Source organism: Alosa alosa, chromosome 13 (genome assembly GCF_017589495.1).
Source record: "Alosa alosa isolate M-15738 ecotype Scorff River chromosome 13, AALO_Geno_1.1, whole genome shotgun sequence".
In the NCBI taxonomy this organism is placed as follows: Eukaryota; Metazoa; Chordata; class Actinopteri; order Clupeiformes; family Clupeidae; genus Alosa; species Alosa alosa.
The window spans coordinates 29,082,526-29,102,334 of record NC_063201.1 but is presented as its reverse complement, the minus strand read 5'-3'; the positions used below and the strand labels follow the sequence as shown (position 1 = coordinate 29,102,334).

The 19,809-nt window shown below is 41.9% G+C and overlaps 1 protein-coding gene across 1 annotated transcript; it reads left to right on the top strand.

The window, feature by feature from the left end:
* The first annotated feature begins 238 nt into the window (after positions 1-238).
* On the top strand, positions 239-18,274 carry mtdhb (metadherin b). Its single transcript, XM_048261694.1, has 13 exons — positions 239-1,070; positions 1,862-1,969; positions 3,778-3,868; positions 4,475-4,642; positions 5,707-5,757; positions 12,535-12,705; positions 12,981-13,043; positions 13,671-13,745; positions 13,911-14,047; positions 14,754-14,864; positions 15,268-15,399; positions 15,906-16,029; positions 18,033-18,274. The coding sequence occupies exons 1-13, from the start codon at positions 732-734 to the stop codon at positions 18,098-18,100; spliced, it is 1,638 nt and encodes a 545-aa protein (XP_048117651.1). The 5' UTR covers positions 239-731; the 3' UTR covers positions 18,101-18,274.
* The last annotated feature ends 1,535 nt before the right edge of the window (positions 18,275-19,809 follow it).

Genomic DNA, 19,809 nt, shown 5'->3' with positions numbered 1-19,809 from the left:
GAGTTGAGGACTTGTCTGCTAACGTGTGCTAGGAGGTAATAATTGTATACTACGTTTTACAACTCTCAATTACAGTACAAATTAGCCTGTGCAAAGCTTTGCAGATGGTGAATAATGTTAGTTGCAATCTAGTAGGTAGTAATCTATTCATCGAAATTGTGTCTGCCAACAATTAAAGATTAAAATGAACAGCGGTGAAAGGTATTTTTGAGCGGCGCCCCTTGAGAACCTCCTGTGTCACCCTGATGAAGTTGCCGTCAAAATGTCCCACCCCTCCATATGGTGACGCCAACCAATCAATAAGCAGTATTCTGAAGTTTCAATCCATTGGGTAGTTTCGAGAACCAGCTAGCTAGCCTCGCCAAGCAAGAAGATTCTACAGATTTACCTCTGATGCTTGATTTCAGCAAGTTTAGTGTCTGTGATTTGTAGATCATTCTTATCTTACCAGATCATCTAATTATTATAAGACCGCGTCTGTACTGAAACGGTGAGCGAAAATCTAGTTCTACCATCCAACCGGGAATACCAACTCGCGGCAACCAAGGTGATTGCTAAGAATCAGCTAGCTAGCCAGCCCTCTGAACGTCCACAAGCTTGCTAACGTCAGTCTAGTGGTCGAAATTCGGCGAACGATTAGTTCCTTTCGAGTTTGTTTGCAGACATCGCGTTAAAACTATGTTAGTTTAGTTTATCACACAGCATATATTACCGTCCGGTTCTAGTGTACGATGGCAGCAAGCTGGCAGGACGCTGCTACTCAGCAGGCTGAGCAGTTGGCGGCCCGCTTGAAGGAGCTCCTGTCGTCTGGCCTAGGCTATCTCAACTCGGAACTCGGTGTGGATTTGGGTCTGAAGCCTGATCTCTATCCGCCATGGGTTATCCTCTCAACGGCATGTATGGGATTATTGGTGATTGTGGTAGTTTGGGCCTTTGTTTGTCGTGGTCTATTTAGGGGTAAAGGTAGGTCGAAAAGAACTGAGACCATAGCGGAGACTGTGAAACCAACTGTAAAGACTCCCAAACCCGAAGATCAGAAGAAGAAGAGCAAAAAGAAACCATCTGAAAAGGTAACGTGTCTGCCAAAAACCAACCACATGACGTGGTGACATTTGCCACATCATTCAGGAACTTGTTGAAAGTAGCGTAGTTAGCTTGTAGGGTGGCTGAGCTCAGTCAACCTCAAAGTTAGCCAAGTAACGTTAGCCGAAGTTAACGTTATAAACTTAGCTAGCTTTGGTTGGCTGTCTACCCGTTGATTTTAACCTTAACGTTAACAGCTACCGGTGTTAGCTCCTACTTTTTGTTGATGGGTGGATAGGTCTGTCCTACATTTAAAAATAAGATAAATACTGTTTGTGTAGTAGAAGTTCAAAATGTGCTAGCTTTGTACACATAGAGCTACAAAGCAAAAGTGTTTTGTTAGCTGGTTAATAGTGTGCATGCAATTACAGATTAGTTAACGTTATCTGTGCCGTGGTGCCTGGCAGTTCAACGACCTAGCTAGGCAGCTAATTTGGGGATTTGTGTTGTAATGTTCTGAAAATAAAACAAGGCCCCTAATATAGTGACTGGTTTAGATAACTGGCCAACAAGGAAAATAATGCCTATTTGCCAACAATTTTATGTTGGAATGTTCCTAAATTAATATACCTGCCTGTAGGTGAAACAACTGACGTTACCAGGTTGGCTAAAATAACCGTGTTCCAGTATTTTAAGTGGTTTAATGTTATGTTTCTCATTTAGTAACGTGTGGTGTCTGATTATTTCCTCGGCCTTGCAGCTTATGTGGCTGTGTCGATGTCACATCTAGGTATGTAAATGATATCTTCCCAAATGCTATCATCCCAATCCTCCACAGAAACCACAAGCAAACGGTCGCCCAGTTGTTGAACAAGAACCGGAAGTCAAAGTGACTGAAGAAATTCCTGCTGTCCAGCAACCCACACCAGAGAACAAGACTGACAAGGTGAGAAGAGTGTGTAGGTTGTGGAAACCTTTTGTCAGTGTTGGTTGTTGTGACCGTTATTCAGTGTTGGGCAAATTACTTCAAAAGCGTAATGCATTATTTATTACTTGTTACTGTCATCTAAAAGTAATTTGTTACATTACAATTACTGTCTTTGAATTGTAAGGCATTACACTACATTTACATTACTTTCACCAAAATAACAGGAAGTATGGATTTTGGGTTCTCAATAGATCTTCATGTGTTCAATGCAGCTCATTACACGGCAAGAGGTGATGTGGTATGGCATAATGACTGAGCTAGGCTTAAGGCTAACAAAAGAACAATATAATGGTTGCAGTTATGGCTCATGGGACAATGTAGGCCCCAAAGGCCAAAGGTCGCTCACAACTTAATATAGTAAAATATAGCCATAGTGAAATTGTATGTTGACTTTAAATGGTTCTCATCATTGCTGGTTGCCTTTCCTTCCACTTACAGTGGTGTAGACTTACAGTAATGCAAATAGTTTGAGAATAATGGCTATGATCTTTGTCTGAAAGAAACATTTTAGTTATTCTCACTGCTTGAAATAAGAAGTATAGCCTAACCATGTTAGATCTGTTGCATGAATGGCAGAGATAACTCCAATTCCCTTTCTACAATCATCTAAACAATTTTGGATTAAAAAGCAAAGTAACTTTAGTTACTGAGAATTGTAAAATTGTAAAATATTACTGAAATTGTATTAGTAATGCCTTACATTACTGCATTACAGCAAAAAGCAATGCATTACAGTAATTACATTACTTTTTTTAATGCATTACTCCCAACACTGCCGTTATTGTGCTGTATCCTTTGAGGAAAAAACCTAACCACTAACCACAACTACAATACGTTCAGTGTGTTTTTGATGGGGATGACGTGATGTGGAGGGCATAGTAAAAAAAAAAGGTGTTCACCATTATTGCAATTAACTGTACACACATTATTTTGTTGCTGTTGTCTTCCTCTGTGTTTTCATATAGTCAGACCCTTTGAATTCATATAACACCTTAAAGTATTAACATGCATAAAAGACACATTAATCATTGTCTGTTGTCAACCCCTCATATATCATTGGACTTGGAGAGTTTCATTCCTCCCTCACAAAAAAACACAAATGCCACCATTTGTCACAGTGCATTTTAAAAGACAACTCAGTAGAAACTGGCTTACTGTACTGGGGCCTACTGGCCTCTTAGACAGCACCTGCTTGTCCTTGCTAACTGGCAGTGAAAGTACAGTGATATGATTGACCCAGCTGCTAGTGTCAGATTGCAGCCTGAACTTGCAGATTCAGCTATTCCTGCTACAGAATTTCAGTTCTTCCAAATTTAGTGTAGCCAGTTTTGGCCTAAGTCAAATTTGCTATTGCATTTAATGGTGTCGGTAGTAGACATACTAATTGGCTGGTGATTTATTTGTCTGACAAACTGTGAGTAGCATTGTTTTTTCCATGTAATTATTCGGCTTTGGTCAGTGAACACAGCTACAGTGACTGTTTTGGATCTTTTAAAAGTGTTTCTCAAAGTGTGGTCCGGGACCACTCTTCCCCTTTGTGAAATATAGATAGTTGTTTGCAATATTGAAAAATGACAAATAGGCAACATGCCTATGGGTTTAAATCATATTACAATAAGCAAGGTGAGGCCTATTGTGTAATATATGAAGAGCTAGGTGGTCCGTGGAGGTTTTTTTCATTGGTTAAGTGGTCCTTGGTCTGAAAAAGTTTGAGAAACACTGTTTTAAAAGACTCTTCCCCTTTGTGAAATTAATTTTTCTTATAGGCAAAGAACAAGAAGAAGAAGCCAAAACCTGCCACTGTTCCAGAGACCAAGGCTCCCGTTTCTCCTTCTGCCAAAGAGCCTGAACCAGAAGGTAAGCTGTCTACAGATTCTTCAGTGTTTTGCATTGTGCTCTTGTAACGGAAGTCTGAACTAATAGAGGAGGATGTCAGGATGCCTCAGCAGATGTTGCAATGCTCAGTAGGCTAACCAGGTCAGAAACAGTTAGTGCTCTTGTAACAGTGCATTGTGAGTGCATTAGTAGATGTTTCATCAGTTGAGGCAGAACATAAAAAATGGGAAGCATTTACTCCCCATTCTTACATTCCCTGTATCTTAGCTTGGGCAATAATTCAGGTGAAAAAAGTCACTAAATAGGGTTCTCGGCTTATTCTGCTCACCAAGTGATGTATGGGGCACATTTGATCCTTTTATCTCCTCCTCTTTTTTATGATTGCTGTTTGCCTTGCATTTTCAGCTCGTTCACAGTATGTAATTGAATTCTCTCTGTTTGGTTAAATGAATTGTGAAGAGCCACTGAGAGAGCTCTGACTCATTTCACATTATGTGCTCTCATCCATGAATCCCTTGTCATCTGCACTGCTCTAGGCAGCCTTTTCACTAAATGAAAGCAGACTGCATGCTGCACGCTGCACATGTGCACGAGGACCAGTGTTTGATATTCTGCTCTGACATTCAGGGAACTGGGAGACCAAAATCAGCAACCGTGAGAAGCGTCAGCAGAAACGGAAGGAGAAGGGCACAGGCGACGCCTCCCCCAGCCCCGGAGGAGCCGAGCCCCCCACCACCCCATCCCCAGCCCCAGCCCCTGAGCCGGCCAAGCCCACCACCCAGAAGAAGAGCAAAGGTGCAGTTGCAGCTCAGCACACAGATCTGCTGCGTGTTGCTGCATGAAGCCCCTAGATCAGTGAACACAGGAGGTTACATTTGTCACCAGAGTGTCACACAGCAGCGGTGTCTGTGTGCTTTCCCAGTGATGCCAGTTCCCTGCGTGTGCGCCATGTGGGATTCACTGAAACTTTTTTTTTTTTTTTTTTTTTTTGTCTCGTCACACTGATTCAGTGGGCTGCTGCAGGTAAACAGATGGCTAATTTGTAGTTCAGGTGGAAAGTGCTGTCTGGCCCCAAGGGAGTTGTTCCATGGGGCTGTTTCAGTTCCTGAGATTATACGAAGAGCCACCTGGGAGATATTTATCCCATTCTCCTTAGGAGAGATTGAAACTGTCTTAACCATTGAGGCATATACAAGAATATAATTCATATATAATTAATGTTTAAAAATGTTTGTTTGTATAGTATTTAAAACAATTGAAATTTAGAGTTGGTTAGGCATTAAGAAATATCATATTTGGGAAAGGTGTAGGGCCCATCTTTATTCCACACAGATTTAAACTATTTAAAGATGCCACAGTAGGTAGTAAGAAAACAATGAACATTTTGACTACATTGCTGAAGAGGACCTGGAATAGGGTGTTTTAAGATGGAAGGAAGTATTTTCTGAAGTCATTTCAAAGAAATATTAATGGCAAAGCTGCTGAAAATATGGTGTGCACAAAATTAGGTCAGTCGAAACCCCTGAACTCTATTTTTTTTTTTTTAACCAAACCATAGCTTGTGGAAAGGCTAATCCACCACATACAAAATTCTGTCCGTCACTTACACACAGACAGAATTGAAGGTTAGCAGACTGTAGCCATTCCAGCTATTATTACACACATGCTGTGTTTTTAATGATCTTATAAAAAATGGTGTTTCAAGATTGTTAGTGCTTCAAATGTTGACTTTCTGATTATTGTTAGTCATCCATACTGATTTATGTTTTTAGGATTTTTTTGAACCCTTCCTTCTTGAGCAATGTGTGTTTCAGTTTGTGGTTAATCATACAGTATTTGTGTATTTGCTTTTATTGCAGTGGTGGCTGTCCGTGCTAAACCTGAGAAAGCAGAGCCTGTGGCAACTCAAGGTAAAGGTCAGCTGACAACCCAACATCCGTCCACCAGATGGCATTATGGCCTTTTCTTAGTTCTTAATTACTTAAAGGTGCCGTCAGTACCGGTAATTCGAAACGATTTCTAACATTTTTGTCACTCAGCGAAATATCCTCACAATCTGCCAGCTCTCCTCTCTGTGACTACACTGTAAAAGATGGTCTTTGTGCGCAGCCCTGGCCCTGTGAACTGGAAACAAACAAAGTGGAGCAAGCCTGCCCCAAACAGAACAAAACTGTTCCATACACTCATTGAAAGGGGTTGTGAGGGGGCAAGAGTTTAAAGAAGTGGAAGGGGAATTTAGGAAAGGGTTTGGTGAATTCACCTCGCTGTTTTTTTTTTTTTTGGTGTTGCTGGACGTGACACGAAACAGTGGACATGTAACCCACATGGATAGCATGGAACCATCGTTTTTTAGTTTTTGATCTGTAGCCCCCGCTGAATTGGACCCCGAAAGGAGGGTAGGGGCAGACACAGTTTTCTGTGAATATCTCGAAAACCGTAGGGTTTAGGAGGACCATTTTTTTTTTTTTGTATGTTGATCTCAAGGGGCCATGTCAGCCCATTCCATAACCACTCATTTCATGTATAGCGCAAAACACAAAACACAAAAAAGTAAAAAATGAGGTGGTGTAATTGAAGGTATCTGTGACCTAACATAGTCAAAACTGCACGAAATTGGAAGTGTAGGATCATTATGACACCCTCTGTATGCACGCCAAGTTTTGTGGAATTCCGTTCATGGGGGCCACACAATAAATTAATTTATGTTACTATACACCAACTGGCCTGTAGGTGGCTGGAGACAGTTTTCTGTGAATATCTCGAGAACCGTGGGGCCTAGGAGGTCCACCTTTTTGTATGTTGGTCTTAAGGGGGCATGTCAACCCATCCCATTACCACTTATTTCATGTATAGCCACCCTAGTTAAAATTAAAATGCAAAAATTAGGTGTTTTCATCTCAATATCTCTGGCTGACAAGGTCAAACTGCAACGAAATTAAAAGTGTAGGATCATTATGACACCCTCTGAATGCATGCCAAGTTTTGTGTACTTTTCGTTCATGGGGGCCTTACAATAAAATAATTTATGTGTACATTTAGTGGCATTACACCAACAAGGATTCGGGGACACTGAAAGACGGGGTACACAAAACTTGGTGGGCATGTACCCACATGGATAGCATGGAACCGTCATTTTTAGTTTTTTCATCTGCAGCCCCGGCTGGACTGGACCCCGAAAGGAGGTAGGGGCAGACACAGTTCTCTGTGAATCTTTTATGGTATGTTGGTCTCAAGGGCCCACATCAACCTGGCTCATAATCACTCATTTGTGATTTGCCCGTCCCCGTCCCCGCCCACGGTAAAAATGAAAATGCAATATTATTCTGCTTTAATCGCCCCTATCTTCAGTTAAGATGTTCAGAACTGCACCAAATTTTATGTGTATGATTGACCTGGCATTCTCTGGGGGTCTGGGGTATACCAAGATTTTGTAGAATTTCATCCATGGGGGGCTAAAAAAATTAGGTTATGTGTACATTTAGTGACTGTACACTCATTGGTTTGTAAAAATGTGCACACATATAAACATGCACACACACAGGCACCCACATACTATCGGTATTAGGGCGGCCGATACATAATTACAAATTTAATAGGATCAAAAGAAAGCAAAAATATTCATCATCATGGCTGCATTTTTCAGTATTGGCGATAAGTAGTCGTTTGTCCACTAGATGGCGCATCGTTGCAGTGAGCCGTAATTTTTTGGAAGTTAAAAGTGGGTTGAAAAATAATGGACACTTCCTACAAGGACTGTAATTTACCGCAGCGAACATCTAATAAGGACAGGACGATGTTCACATGAAGTGTAAGTGAGGATGAAGTGAGGATGTTTATCGGACATGCTTGGTTTTTACTGCAGGTACGTTAATCTTGTAATATCAATAAGGACCTAGGTAATGTTACCGTTAGCGTTGGTTGAGTGATGGAGGCCCATTTGATTGATTGCATTTGTAGAAAACTATAAATGCGGTTATACCAAGCAAATTGATAGCAGCACTGTTTGTATCTTTCGACTGTCATTTATTGCACGTGCTACAAAATCATTCTGTGCAATGGAAGATTTACCAACGTTACACCGGTCTGATACAGTTTTGCCTATACATGCGTGAGACTGAGACGCCTGTTTATTTTGTTTTAACCCTTACAAGCCCGACCGTTCTAATTTCGTTAAAATTTTAACGATGACCAATCATCTAATATCTCAGCTGTCCAATGACTGATTTTATTTTTATTTCTTCCCCGTAATGCTGACAACATAAGCTTCAATTTGATATGATTGGTTAAGGGGTTTATGGCGCGAAATGTTTTGGATACTTGAAGATGAGTCGTGAAAAAAACTTTTCACTTCAGTCGTACATTTTAACATGGACCGCCAGATGCTACCTGCACTTCGTTGGAGTTTACCTCGACTGGAAACCACACAGCTGGATAAACTGAGGTAATATATATTTTACATCGTTTCTAGTTATGGTTAATCTTAATTTGTAGTCATAAAATCATGTTATTTGACAGTAATATGCTTTCTCATCAGCGTCAACATTATGGCATAGCGGGTGCTAAGTGCATCGTCATGTAACTTTAACTAGCTGCATTACTCTGAACTGCTTGCAGTATTTTCGTTTGCTTTTGATATCAGTTATTTTCATTTTGACAATTTCATTTTAAAAACCTGTTAGTATATAACCTGTAAGTAAGTTTGTTTTCTAGTACTAATTTGCTTGTTAGGTAAGCATTATATTGGCAAGTCAGTATAGCATACCAAAGCTGAATAAATCAATGGGCGCCGCGTTTCTAAGTTGCGTTCTCTTACATGAAATAAGTTGAGCGATATTTTTACTCTTCTCAATATGTAGTTGTAGAAAACAAGTTGTGAAATCACGGATTCTGTCAGAAATGTAGTGCTAATTGACGTATTGCCTCTCATCGTGTTGTTACCTCGCTAGGCAGTTTGTAGTGAACTGTTTTACCTTGCTTCTAAATGACAAACATCAGACGTGCTTGTCTCAACATTTTCTAAGATGGCATGACTTGATATTCTACTCTTCTCAATATGTAGTTTTGAAACCGTTTTAGAAAACATGATGTGAAATCACATATTATGTCAGAAATGTCATTATTGCATTTAAGCAGTTAGTTACTAGGTGAAATGTAATCTGTCTTTATCTTAATGCCAGCCAGGCAATCAGATTTAGGGTAGCTAAACCCATGTGTAATAAAATGACTTTTCATACTTCTAAATATTTTTGAGTTACTCAAAATGCTTCAATAGTTTAGGCTACCTCTTCTTGTGTATGTATGTGCACACACGCACACATCTGTAGTTTTGTGATTTTATTTTTTAAATTAATAAATGTATTACATTTGTATGATTTTACTGTTGTTTCAGATGGAGGATGACAAGACCTACACAGACCTCCTTGCAGGCCTGAAGAGGTGGCTGACTGCTGATGAGCTTGCGCTCACAATGTTGAAGACCATGTGAGGATGGAGGAAGAAGGTATAGATTTATTGGCGCGCGTGGGGTGGTGTAGACTGCCACTAAAACACTGTGAAATAGACTTGTTATGTTGATTTTTATGTTGTTGTCCCAGGCATATGTGGTTTTACCCACTGGAGCGAGGTGGGAGGTTGTGCTTAGTAAGCGTTGTATGCAAACACACAGTGCAGGGGCATGGGAATAAGAGACCCCCAGAAGAGTTTCACAGTTTCTGAGATTGATCATTGACATGGGACTTCACTTCCCTCCCAATATCCATTGCTACTGGGAACCAAGTCTCTGAAGGGATCAGGGGCGTTGACCAAATGAGAAATACATATTGTGTACACTTTTCTCCATTGACATTGCTGTTTCAGTAGTTTCTTATTATTTCAAGTTTGGCAATGCAGAATCTGGTGCTGAACCTAGGTTTGGTAGCTACAGCCAGAAAGACTTTGGCGAAAATCTATCACAACAGCTGGCAGGCATTTCGTCAAAATTTCAGCCGCAGCCTTCAGCTGCTCCAACTACTAACTCTGTAGATCTTTTCATCAAGGTACATATTCCTGTACAGCAGGAGCCAAAGAAAAAATGTTGGCTTTGTTATAAAAACAATACATAATAACACTAAAGTAGCTTGTATGGCCTGGAGTTTAGCGGTAGGTGACTGCTTTGCAACAAAATTGCTGTCAGATTTGGCATTCTACAGAAGGGGGATGCGTTTAGATTTATGAGTCATAGGTCCTCTGTGTTTAACCTTCAGGTTCCCCACCCCACCTTTCCCTATCCTCCCCTGTGTGTGTGTGTGAGAGAGTTTGTGTTTATATGTGTGTATGTGTTTATTCTCAACAGGCTTGTTCTATGTAATCCACTTTCAAATGTTTAGACACATTGATTTTTTGAGTGATGTTGAAGTTGATTGTATTCCTAGCTTTTCATAAATAATACATTTTATAGATGTATATCATTTTCATATTACATTAATTTATATAAGGAAGTTGTATCTGTTGTATCAAATGTATTCTATGTCTCTTCAGAATTGATCTTCAATAAATATACAGTATACTTACTTCCTGTATTACTGGTAAGGTACATGTTTTCTTTTTATATATCATTATTGTTGACTGTAGCATTTGCTTATATACAAATAAATGGTTTATTCTTATGGACCAAATAAATCTAAACCATTGTGTCTGACTTCATTATTAGGTTTTATGCATACTTTTATGTTTTGGTGAGAAAGAGAATGTGAATTCTGTCAACATTCTAAATCCCGTTTCCTGCATTTTTTTACACTTATCACTTAATTTTATCATAACTTTTTGAAAGGTTAATGATATTCCAATTCAGTCCTTTTTGTTAAATAGCCCACAACTTGCTGAACATGTCATACACTCTATATTTTCTCTATCTATGATAGAAATATGATGAAAATTCATTTTTATGCGAATGAAATTCAATTTTAACTAATTTTGGTATACATTTGGAGAGGATTTTCAAAGACTGTTCATTACTATATCAACATTACCATATGTATTTACATCATTTGATAGAACTGACCCTTCTGAATACAATGGTATGTATATCCCATTGATGGTATGTATTATACTCAAGAAATAAGGTTTTTTGTGTAAGTAGGTCATCCAGCACCAAAAATGGAATGTTCGCACGGGCACGCGAAGGGTTAAGTCAAAGGAGAGGGGAATCGATGTGCTTTGATTCCAGCTTGGTAGTTGTAGTCTGTGAAATTAAAAAGCATGTGTGTGTGAAGTATCCAAACAATGACACCTTCATTTCATTATGGCTGCTTTAGCAACACACCTTAAGCTACTGTGTAGTGGGTCCCATTTAGAAGGGCTACTTCATTTCCGCTTTCTTGACTCATGGAACTGCGTGTGAATGTTATTACAACTTTTCGCCAATGATATGGCAGTTTAAGTCCGCTTGATACTGTAAGTCGTAAGCCATTGGTTTCCAAAGGAGATTTTATTTATTAATCGCCAGCATAGCCTATTGACAATTTATGTTGTAAATAGGCCTACCTTTTATAATCCTACCTGTAGCTTAGGGAAGCTAACAGCTTTCTATTAGGATCTAGTTTGTTAGTTACAGTTTTGTCATAACTCCCTAATGCATTTTGCATTTAGAATAGCGTGTATATCTCAATCTGAAAATTAAACAATATCGGGTGCCTATGGACTAGGCTGGGTGAACCCAGCCTGATCTGCCCGCTATTTATTTTTGATTTCTTAAAAGATTGAGCTTGGTCTGATGAAAGCCAGACTAGCCATGGACCTCAGTTACACAATGCAAGGGAACATGAATCAGCCTATATTTACGAACAATAACTGACAAAAGCTCTTCAACTTTGGCCCGTTAAAATGTGTATGAACAGTCTAGCTTAGCGCATTTCATCAAGGCCCATTTGGACATGTCAGTTATTTGCACCACTGGTTAGATGTAAAAACAGCATTTCGTTTCAGACTACTGTTACTTAATTTGTGCATTAACAATAGCGTTTCAGACTACTGTTACTTAATTTGTGCATTGACAATAAAGTATTACATGAACTAAAGATGACTAAAATCTTATGTAGAAGAAGAAACATTTCAAAAAAATCCATCCATCCAAAAATGACCTTTGTTTTTGATAGCTGTTGAAAACGGCATGGAACTGACCGAGATGTTTTGTTTATAAATACATAAAAAAAAAATAAAAAAAAAATAAATAACATTATGCTGATACCTTTTGCTTTTACCAAATACAATGTAGCCTACAGGTGTAAGTGACCTTTCATCAATCCAGTTGCAATGGATGAACTGTGATGACCTGCCCTACTTGTGATTGTTTAGAGATTTTAAAGGTTTTATAACAATGCTTCATCTTCTTTGGCTATTCTACAATCTATTCACCTTTTCAGCACAAGTAGGCTACTTTCTGTGCAGCCGCACACACACACTCAGGCATGCCAAACAAGCATACACAAAAGTTTCAAGAGTGGGGGATGGAGTAAAAGATGGAGACAAATTGAAGTGTGATTTATTTTCGCGAAATGGATGTACAGGACTGAGCGGCGGTCATATTTTGTACCGCTATGCGGTACATCTATTAGTTGCTTATGATTGTGGAGTGTTGCATTAGATTTGCAACAGTAAACAGTGTAGTGGTGACTGGCTGGAGGCACTGACCAGTTGTGTCTGTCTTCCAGTGACTGCCCACCGGGAGCAGGCGCCAGCAGTGAACGGAGGCGAATGGAACAGCGTTGGCGTGGCGATCCCACCTCAGAAGAAGGCTCCAAAGGCCGAGAACTGGACCGCCCTGCCCAAGAAACCCGTCCAGCCCAATCCCGAGGTGTCCGTCTGGGGGCAGGATGTCGACGGTACAGATTGAAATGTGTCCTGCTAACTTCCCAAACATGGAGTGTTTTTGACTAAACAAACACCCATATGTATACACGCACACACAACACGCACACAACTTGCACACAACAATACAAGTTTTATGACTCATCCACACAGTCCATCACACACAAATAAGAGGACTCACAAGCCACACTGGAGTTCTGCTGTGTAGGAGGGAAGGCTGTGTTGTTTCAACACTAAAGGGGAGACAGTGCCAAGCATTCTTAAGTTGTTTTCTCTGTGGTCCTTCTAGGATGGACTGTTGTGGACAGGGGAATCCCATCTGCATTCCCTGGACTGGGCCACCCAGCATCTGGTATTTGTATACTTTTGTACCATTTCAGTTTTTCTATATTTAGCAGCAAAGTAGTCAGTGTTTTTATATTGCTTCAACTCTCTGCTTTTCTGACCTGTAGATGGTGCAGTTTGACCACTGTATAAAATCAGACATTCTGAAATAGTTTGGTTTGTTAGGTCTTAGCATGTGGATATTCACTATCCATGTAGACCAGTCTTTCTCAAACTTCTTCAGACCAAGGACCACTTAACCAGTAAAACAAAAACTCACGGACCACCTAGCTAAAAAAAAAAAAGAGTAGACCTACTTTAACAGTATATTACACAATAGGGCCTACTCACTGAACCACCTTGCTTATTGTCTTTGCACCTTGCTTATTGTGTCAGACTAGGATTCATATGATTTAAACTGGCATATCTTACATAGGCAGTGTTGCAGAACTGTTTGAATTTACATACAAGTTGGTTCAATATTGCAAACAACTCATCTATATTATATTTTACCTGGACCACACTTTGAGAAACACTGATGTAGATGACATGAAACAATGTTGAGCTCCAAAAGTAATGCTTTTTGAAATGGGACAGCTGATCAGAGGGAGGGTCATTTAAGTTTATAAAAAAGTTTATTTTTCTGCCTTTTTAGCCATGCAGTCTCGGCCTGTGGTAGAGCCGCAGTGGTCCGACCCGCCTCCCGTGGAAGATGAGTGGTCTGGACAGAGTAAGAACTCGCTCTGATCTTTCCCTCACAGAATATGTCCAAATGAGCATCAAAACCTCCCCATTGGTATCTTATAAAACGGAGTCTGGGGAGATTGTGTGTGTGTGAGAATGTGCTTCTATGTAGGTGTATTAACTGAAGTGTTCTCGGCTGTGTGCTTGCTAGATGGTGTGGACCCGTCCTCTGATTGGAACGCTCCGTCTGAAGCGTGGGAGAACTACGAGGAGCCAGAGGCCCCCGCCCCTCCTCCAGAGAAGCCGGCCGCCACCCCACTGACCGACGCCACTGCTGAAGATGCACAGGTGGGCCATCTGCACAGATGCAGCACTAGGGGACCAGCACTAGCCACAGTTAAAACAGCAAAGAATATTTCTCTCCTATCCAGTTTTCCAAACCATCCCCATTCCCACCAGTGTGTTGTTGCTTTTGAAGTACAGTTGTTCAGTTCTTATGGGCAGCATATTCATTTCCCCATAAATCCGGCCCATTGAGCAGTAGCTGCTCCGCTAGACTCCCTAGCAACAAGTGTAAGTGCTCCTCCATGTGAGGGAGCGAAATGCCTTCCTCTCTTCCTTACACCGCAGAGCACAGGGCAGCTGTGGTCACTGCACAGGAGTGGCCTGTATAAACACTGCTGCTGCATCCTGTTTGCGCCGTGGCCCAGGGCTGGATAGGTGAGCAGGGATTTGAGCTGACCTGGAACAACAGCTCAATCACAGGCGTTGAGGTCCTGGTTCTAACCTGCACGCTCTGCAGGGAAATACTCAGCACCTCATTCCTTACTCTGACACCTCTTGGAGGGGTGGGGTGGGGGGTGTTGTGTTTTCGGAGTTACCTCGTAAATCCACAGAAAACCAATCTGAAGGTGTCCTCTAGTCTTGGCGAATGCCTCATGTGGACAGACCGTGTGCGTGCCATTAGTTAGCCTGCCGTCCGTACCTTTATTCAGCACCAGGGAGTCGTGCACATAAACAGCACATCTAGCACCTGTGTCTTCCTGAATGGCAGGGCTCCGACGATGACAAGGACAAAGCCGACCCCGGCGAGGGTGGGAAGAGCAAGAAGAAGAAGAAGAAGAAGAAGAAGAAGAAGGCCGACGAGACTGAAGCAGCTGCTCAGGTAGATGCACAAAGCAGCCCTCCCCTGCTGCCATTCTAGAGACCCTGTTGTGCTCCGCATAGAACAAGCTGGTGTCACAAGCTGCCGATGGCATGCAGTCGTCTTTTTAATTACCCACACTACCTCACACTACCCACAATTACCCACACTACCTCTAGATCTAGAACAGTCACCTATTGCATTTGAATGAGCAGGAACCATGCAGTACAAAACTGTTTTGTACAGCAGAGAAAACTATGTTCTCCATTATTTGAATTATTCCAAATATATCTCCATTATTTTGCTCTTATCTTGTCTTCATATTTTATGTTTATGTCCTTGAGAACATATGTGCACTGGGTGGGCTGTTGATGACCTTGACCTTGAGTAGGGAGGGAAACCCAAATGCTGTGTGTCTCCACAGGAGGAGGTGAAGGAGACCCCAGCGGAAGTAGCGCCCCCCCCTCCGCCCGCACAGGCTCCCACTAAAGCTGCTGCCAAGGCCCCGAAGAACGCCAAGCCTGCCAAGCCGTCCCCTGCACCTGCCCCCGCCGAGGTCAGTGCCACACCCATCTAGTAGTGTCTGGGCCATAGCCATGTCAACACACATCTAGTAGTGTCTGGGCCATAGCCATGTGAACTCTGTAAAAGATACTCTAATGCACACACACACACACACCATTTTAATATGCTGTGGAGCAGGACCGAGTCAATGTAAAGTCAGCTGTTGTTTTAAGTTGCCACTTGCCAGGCATCTGTAATGTTCAATTCATTTTAAAGGCTGAACTTCACTGTTACAGACATGCAAGCTATTGAGCTTGATCTAGCAATGTAATAACTGTTTATTCTACTTACCTTCCTGGTTATAATATATTGTGCCTATTTGCACGTTTTAACAAAGGCGTTCTGTCAGTTGAGATATTACTTTTGGTCCGTGAGCATAAATAAGGTGCTTTGCACCAGATAGTCACGTGTTACATGTCGCATACCTTGAGTGTTCTACCAGCTACTGAACTCGAGTCAAAGATACTGACAGAGCCACATGCCATCACCTTGTCACAGGCTGACCCTCCCCGAGCCGCTGTGCAGGAGAAGGCCGTCCAGAAGACCCCCTCCCAAGTGCCACAGGGGCCTGCCGACGCTAAAGCCGCTGGCAAGCAGCCCGCCGGCCCCGCTCCTGCCCAGGGTGAGTCACCCAACACACGACACCATCACCTCGCCCTCACTGCTGGGAATGCACGCCGGGCACTGAGGGGACAGTAAGATGATCAGCCACAGTTGGGCGACACATCAATGACCCGGGAACACGGAACAGCTCCGTTTACACGTCCAGGTTATTGACTTGCACTTAAACAAGCAAGCTACTAAACCTGCTAAAGAGCTCTCATGGTTGGGGGTGCTACTGCTTTATATTACTGTGAAGCTATGTGGAGTATTCTATGTGATACGCAGGACTATGCCGTATACCCCCTTAAAAAGCATCACCATCTCAGTATACCCACTTAAAATAGACAAGGATAGGTATTAACATTTGGGGTTGATCACAGTTTACCCACTACAGCTAACTAGACTACATCACAGTATACCCACAACAGCAGGGGTATACAGAGGGTGTCTTTGTTTTAAACCAAGAAGGGCCACATGGCAATTAAATTATTAATAATTTTAACCGTAAAATTATTACAATCACCTCCAAGTTATGTTGGGCAGAGGGTCGAAATAAGCTTAGTATGCTAGTGGACACCGTCGTAAAGGCTACACGCAACACACCTCCATTCACAGACGCACCGTGACTCACTGTCAATAGACGATCGATAATCTCCAAAAGGATATTCTCCTTCAGAATCAGAATAGGTGAATACCCAAGCCTACCCAAGACTTCATCACACGTGAACATTTTGTGTAGGCCTATTTCTGCTTCAATTTGTGCAAAACTAAGGCCTGCATCGCTTCCGCGTCATTACAAATGCACGTCTTCGTGTTTATTGTGTGTAATAGCCTACAAGTATTTCCTAAACACTTTGTGCAGCGATTTTGGGTTTGAATCAAGCTCTGGATGTCTAGCAAATAGTGGAGGAGAGTACAAATGAGATTTGTCACCGTACTTGGATCTATCGTCTATTTTAATCAGTATCGTTGTTTGTCGCAATTAAAAATACCCTCAAGGGCCGGATTACATTATTATTTTAACATAGGCCGCGGGCCGGAATTGGGCCGGGAGTTTGAGACCCCTGCACTACAGCTAACTAGACTACACCACTGCTGTGAAGCTATGTGGAGTGTTCTACTTTTGACCTATAAATATTTCCATCTTAAGAGCAAGGAGCAGATGCACACTCATACACCTGCAGGAATCCATTATAGAACTTGTGCTTCTGCTAGTCCTCATAATGTTTGTGATGATGGCTCTGGTTAAAAAGAAGAGCTCAGCAACAACCGTGTCCCACTCTGCCATCATTGTGGGCTGTTCCACTTGTGCTTTCCCCTGCTGTGTCTGTCCAGCTGGCCATATGAAGTGCTTCCTCCACACTTCCCCTCAGAGCTGTGGAGAAGCTCATGTGCTCCCAGGTCACGCTCCTCTCGCCCGGCAGCTCACCGCCGTCTCCCCAGCAGATGGCTCCTGTATGTGCCCCCTTCACTACGTCCCATCCTCCCCGGTAGTCTCTGGGTGTGCAGCTTTTGCTGTGCTGATTTATGGGCCTGTGAGGAAGTGGGCTGGCCAGATGGTCTGCACTCCAAAGCTCAAGCAGAGGCAGCCGCGCCTGCCTGCCTGCCTGCCCCTCCGTCTGCCGCGTCCAGCACTCGACAGCAGAGGGAGTAGGGGCCTGCTGTCATCACATCATGTGTTGTTATTTGGTGGCAGGGGTGGAGCAGCGCTAATGTCTCTGACTGGTTCCATTAATGACCTATGGATACTTTAGCAGTGTCTGCTAAATATCAGTCAACTTATTGTGCTGCTTATTATGGTTATTTAACTTTAACTGGACTGGCTGTGTACGTCGTGAGGTGGGTGCTCTAAACATCTTATTTTTGGGGGGATTCCCAGAGAAGAGTGTCGGGCTGCCAGTGCCAAAATGGCATTCTAGTTTGTTCTCCATATTAAGTGTGAATGTATAGTTATCTTCAAGATGTTAAAGATGTGTGGCCATGTACACCTTGTTTGAGCCCCTCTTGTGCTTTTTCCTCCAGACAAACCCGAGACCAAGCCAGAGTCCCCAAAGCAGGTGAAGAAGAAGAAGGCCCGGAGGGAAACATGAGCTGCAGACTGACATCAAGAGTTTATATGCAACATATAAAAAAAAAAAAAAGAGGAAGAAGTGGGGTGGGGAAAAAAAGATTTTTAAGACCTGAAAGATCATGCATATGCAATACTGAAGAGTGTACAGACTTTTGTATGAAGTGACTACTTTTTTTAAAAGAAAAGACGTCAATTGCTAGTCTCACCTTCTTTGACCTTTGTGTGAATGAATTAGATGATGCACTGTCCACTACGCGATATCTTCTAGTGGATGTTCCATGAGATGAATTTTGTCATTATGATCATTGTTTTGCTTTTTTTTGTTTTTTTTTTTATTATTATTTGTGTTGATTATGAGTCCACTGAAAAGCGCTGACGTTTGGACTCGAGCTGTCTTTGCAGATGCGAGGCACGCGCCTGGTCCCGGCGTTGGCGCGTCCAGTGGCTTGTTAAAACTAGTAGCCTATAGCACTGTGCTTCTGATGCAGCTTCTCTCGCCCTCTGCTAAAGCTCTTCCCGGTATCACAAGCGAGACTCCTCACTCCTCCCGAGCTGGAGGTTGGGCATGTATGCAGGCCTTTATGGAAAGAGTCGTTTCAAACTAAAAGACTCTTCAGCTCCTGGCCAATGCCCTGAGGGGGCAAAGTGGGCTCTTCTCAGCTATCTGATTACTACAGCGTCCAACACTTGAGTGTTTTCTGCTTTTTCGGGGGAGGGGTTGTGGTCATCTTTTGCTTTAATGAATCACATCTAGGTATCTTAAATGTTCTGAAATGTTGATTGGTACAGTCATGACACATTGACACATATTTCTAACCTCTTCAGATCAGAATGCCAAGCCATATGTAAGAAATATAGTAATAATTCATTCAAATGGGCAGTTTTCTACTGTTCAAGACTGAGCTTTGAAATGTGCTGTGTATTACCTTTCCAACATATCTGTGTGTGTGTGTGTGTGTGTGTGTGTGAGCGTGTACTCACGCACACATCTTCTGCTGATTATCTGTGTGAAATAGCTGGTATCTTTCTGAGAAGTAATCATGTGGGAACGAAGAAGAGGAATTTCAACCGCTTCAAACTGTTTTGATCAGTACAGCATCAGGAACAAATTATAATGCCTTATTAACTAATAGTCTGTAGTTGGGAGAGAAAACATGTCAGCTATTTCATGTGCTGTATGTGATGAATGCAGGGCAGAGAGGAACAATTGTTGTGGATGGGGGGATTGGTAGAGGTGTGATGAGCAGATGTTTTTGCGCTGTTGGGAGTTAATATTTGTCTTCATATGGCTACAACCTTGTAGTCTGTGATGCCGGTTAATTTTCTTCCATGGTCTCCCTGCCTATTTCAGGCTGTGCAGCTGATGTTGCAGTGGCAGCACGTTTGCATGGCACAGTTACTGCACCTGTGTCTTACTGCTAGTGTGAGCGCTAGTGTGTTGACACAGTGATGGGAGAACTTTTAGGTTCCTTGATAACCTGCCTTATCTTACCCTTACCCTACCACCAAATCTTATTACGTATGTTAGTGTTATTATTTATTTCTACCAAATCACTAAAACATAATTTTTGATCTTCTAAAATAATAAAATTGTTACAATTCTTAGTTAATTTGTCAAAATAAACTGTAATTTGTATATGCTTTGCATGTGAGTTATTTGTCTCTTTCCTTCACAATCAAGTCGAATTTTTGACATTAACATGCAATGTGACTCATGGAGAAGTAAAT

Excerpts from the sequence above, each read along its gene's own strand:
- mtdhb (XM_048261694.1), top strand. The coding sequence starts at position 732 with ATGGCAGCAAGCTGGCAGGACGCTGCTACTCAGCAGGCTGAGCAGTTG. Across the intron at positions 5,758-12,534 it reads AGAGCCTGTGGCAACTCAAG|TGACTGCCCACCGGGAGCAG; the intron begins GTAAAGGTCAGC and ends TCTGTCTTCCAG. Across the intron at positions 14,048-14,753 it reads CCACTGCTGAAGATGCACAG|GGCTCCGACGATGACAAGGA; the intron begins GTGGGCCATCTG and ends CCTGAATGGCAG.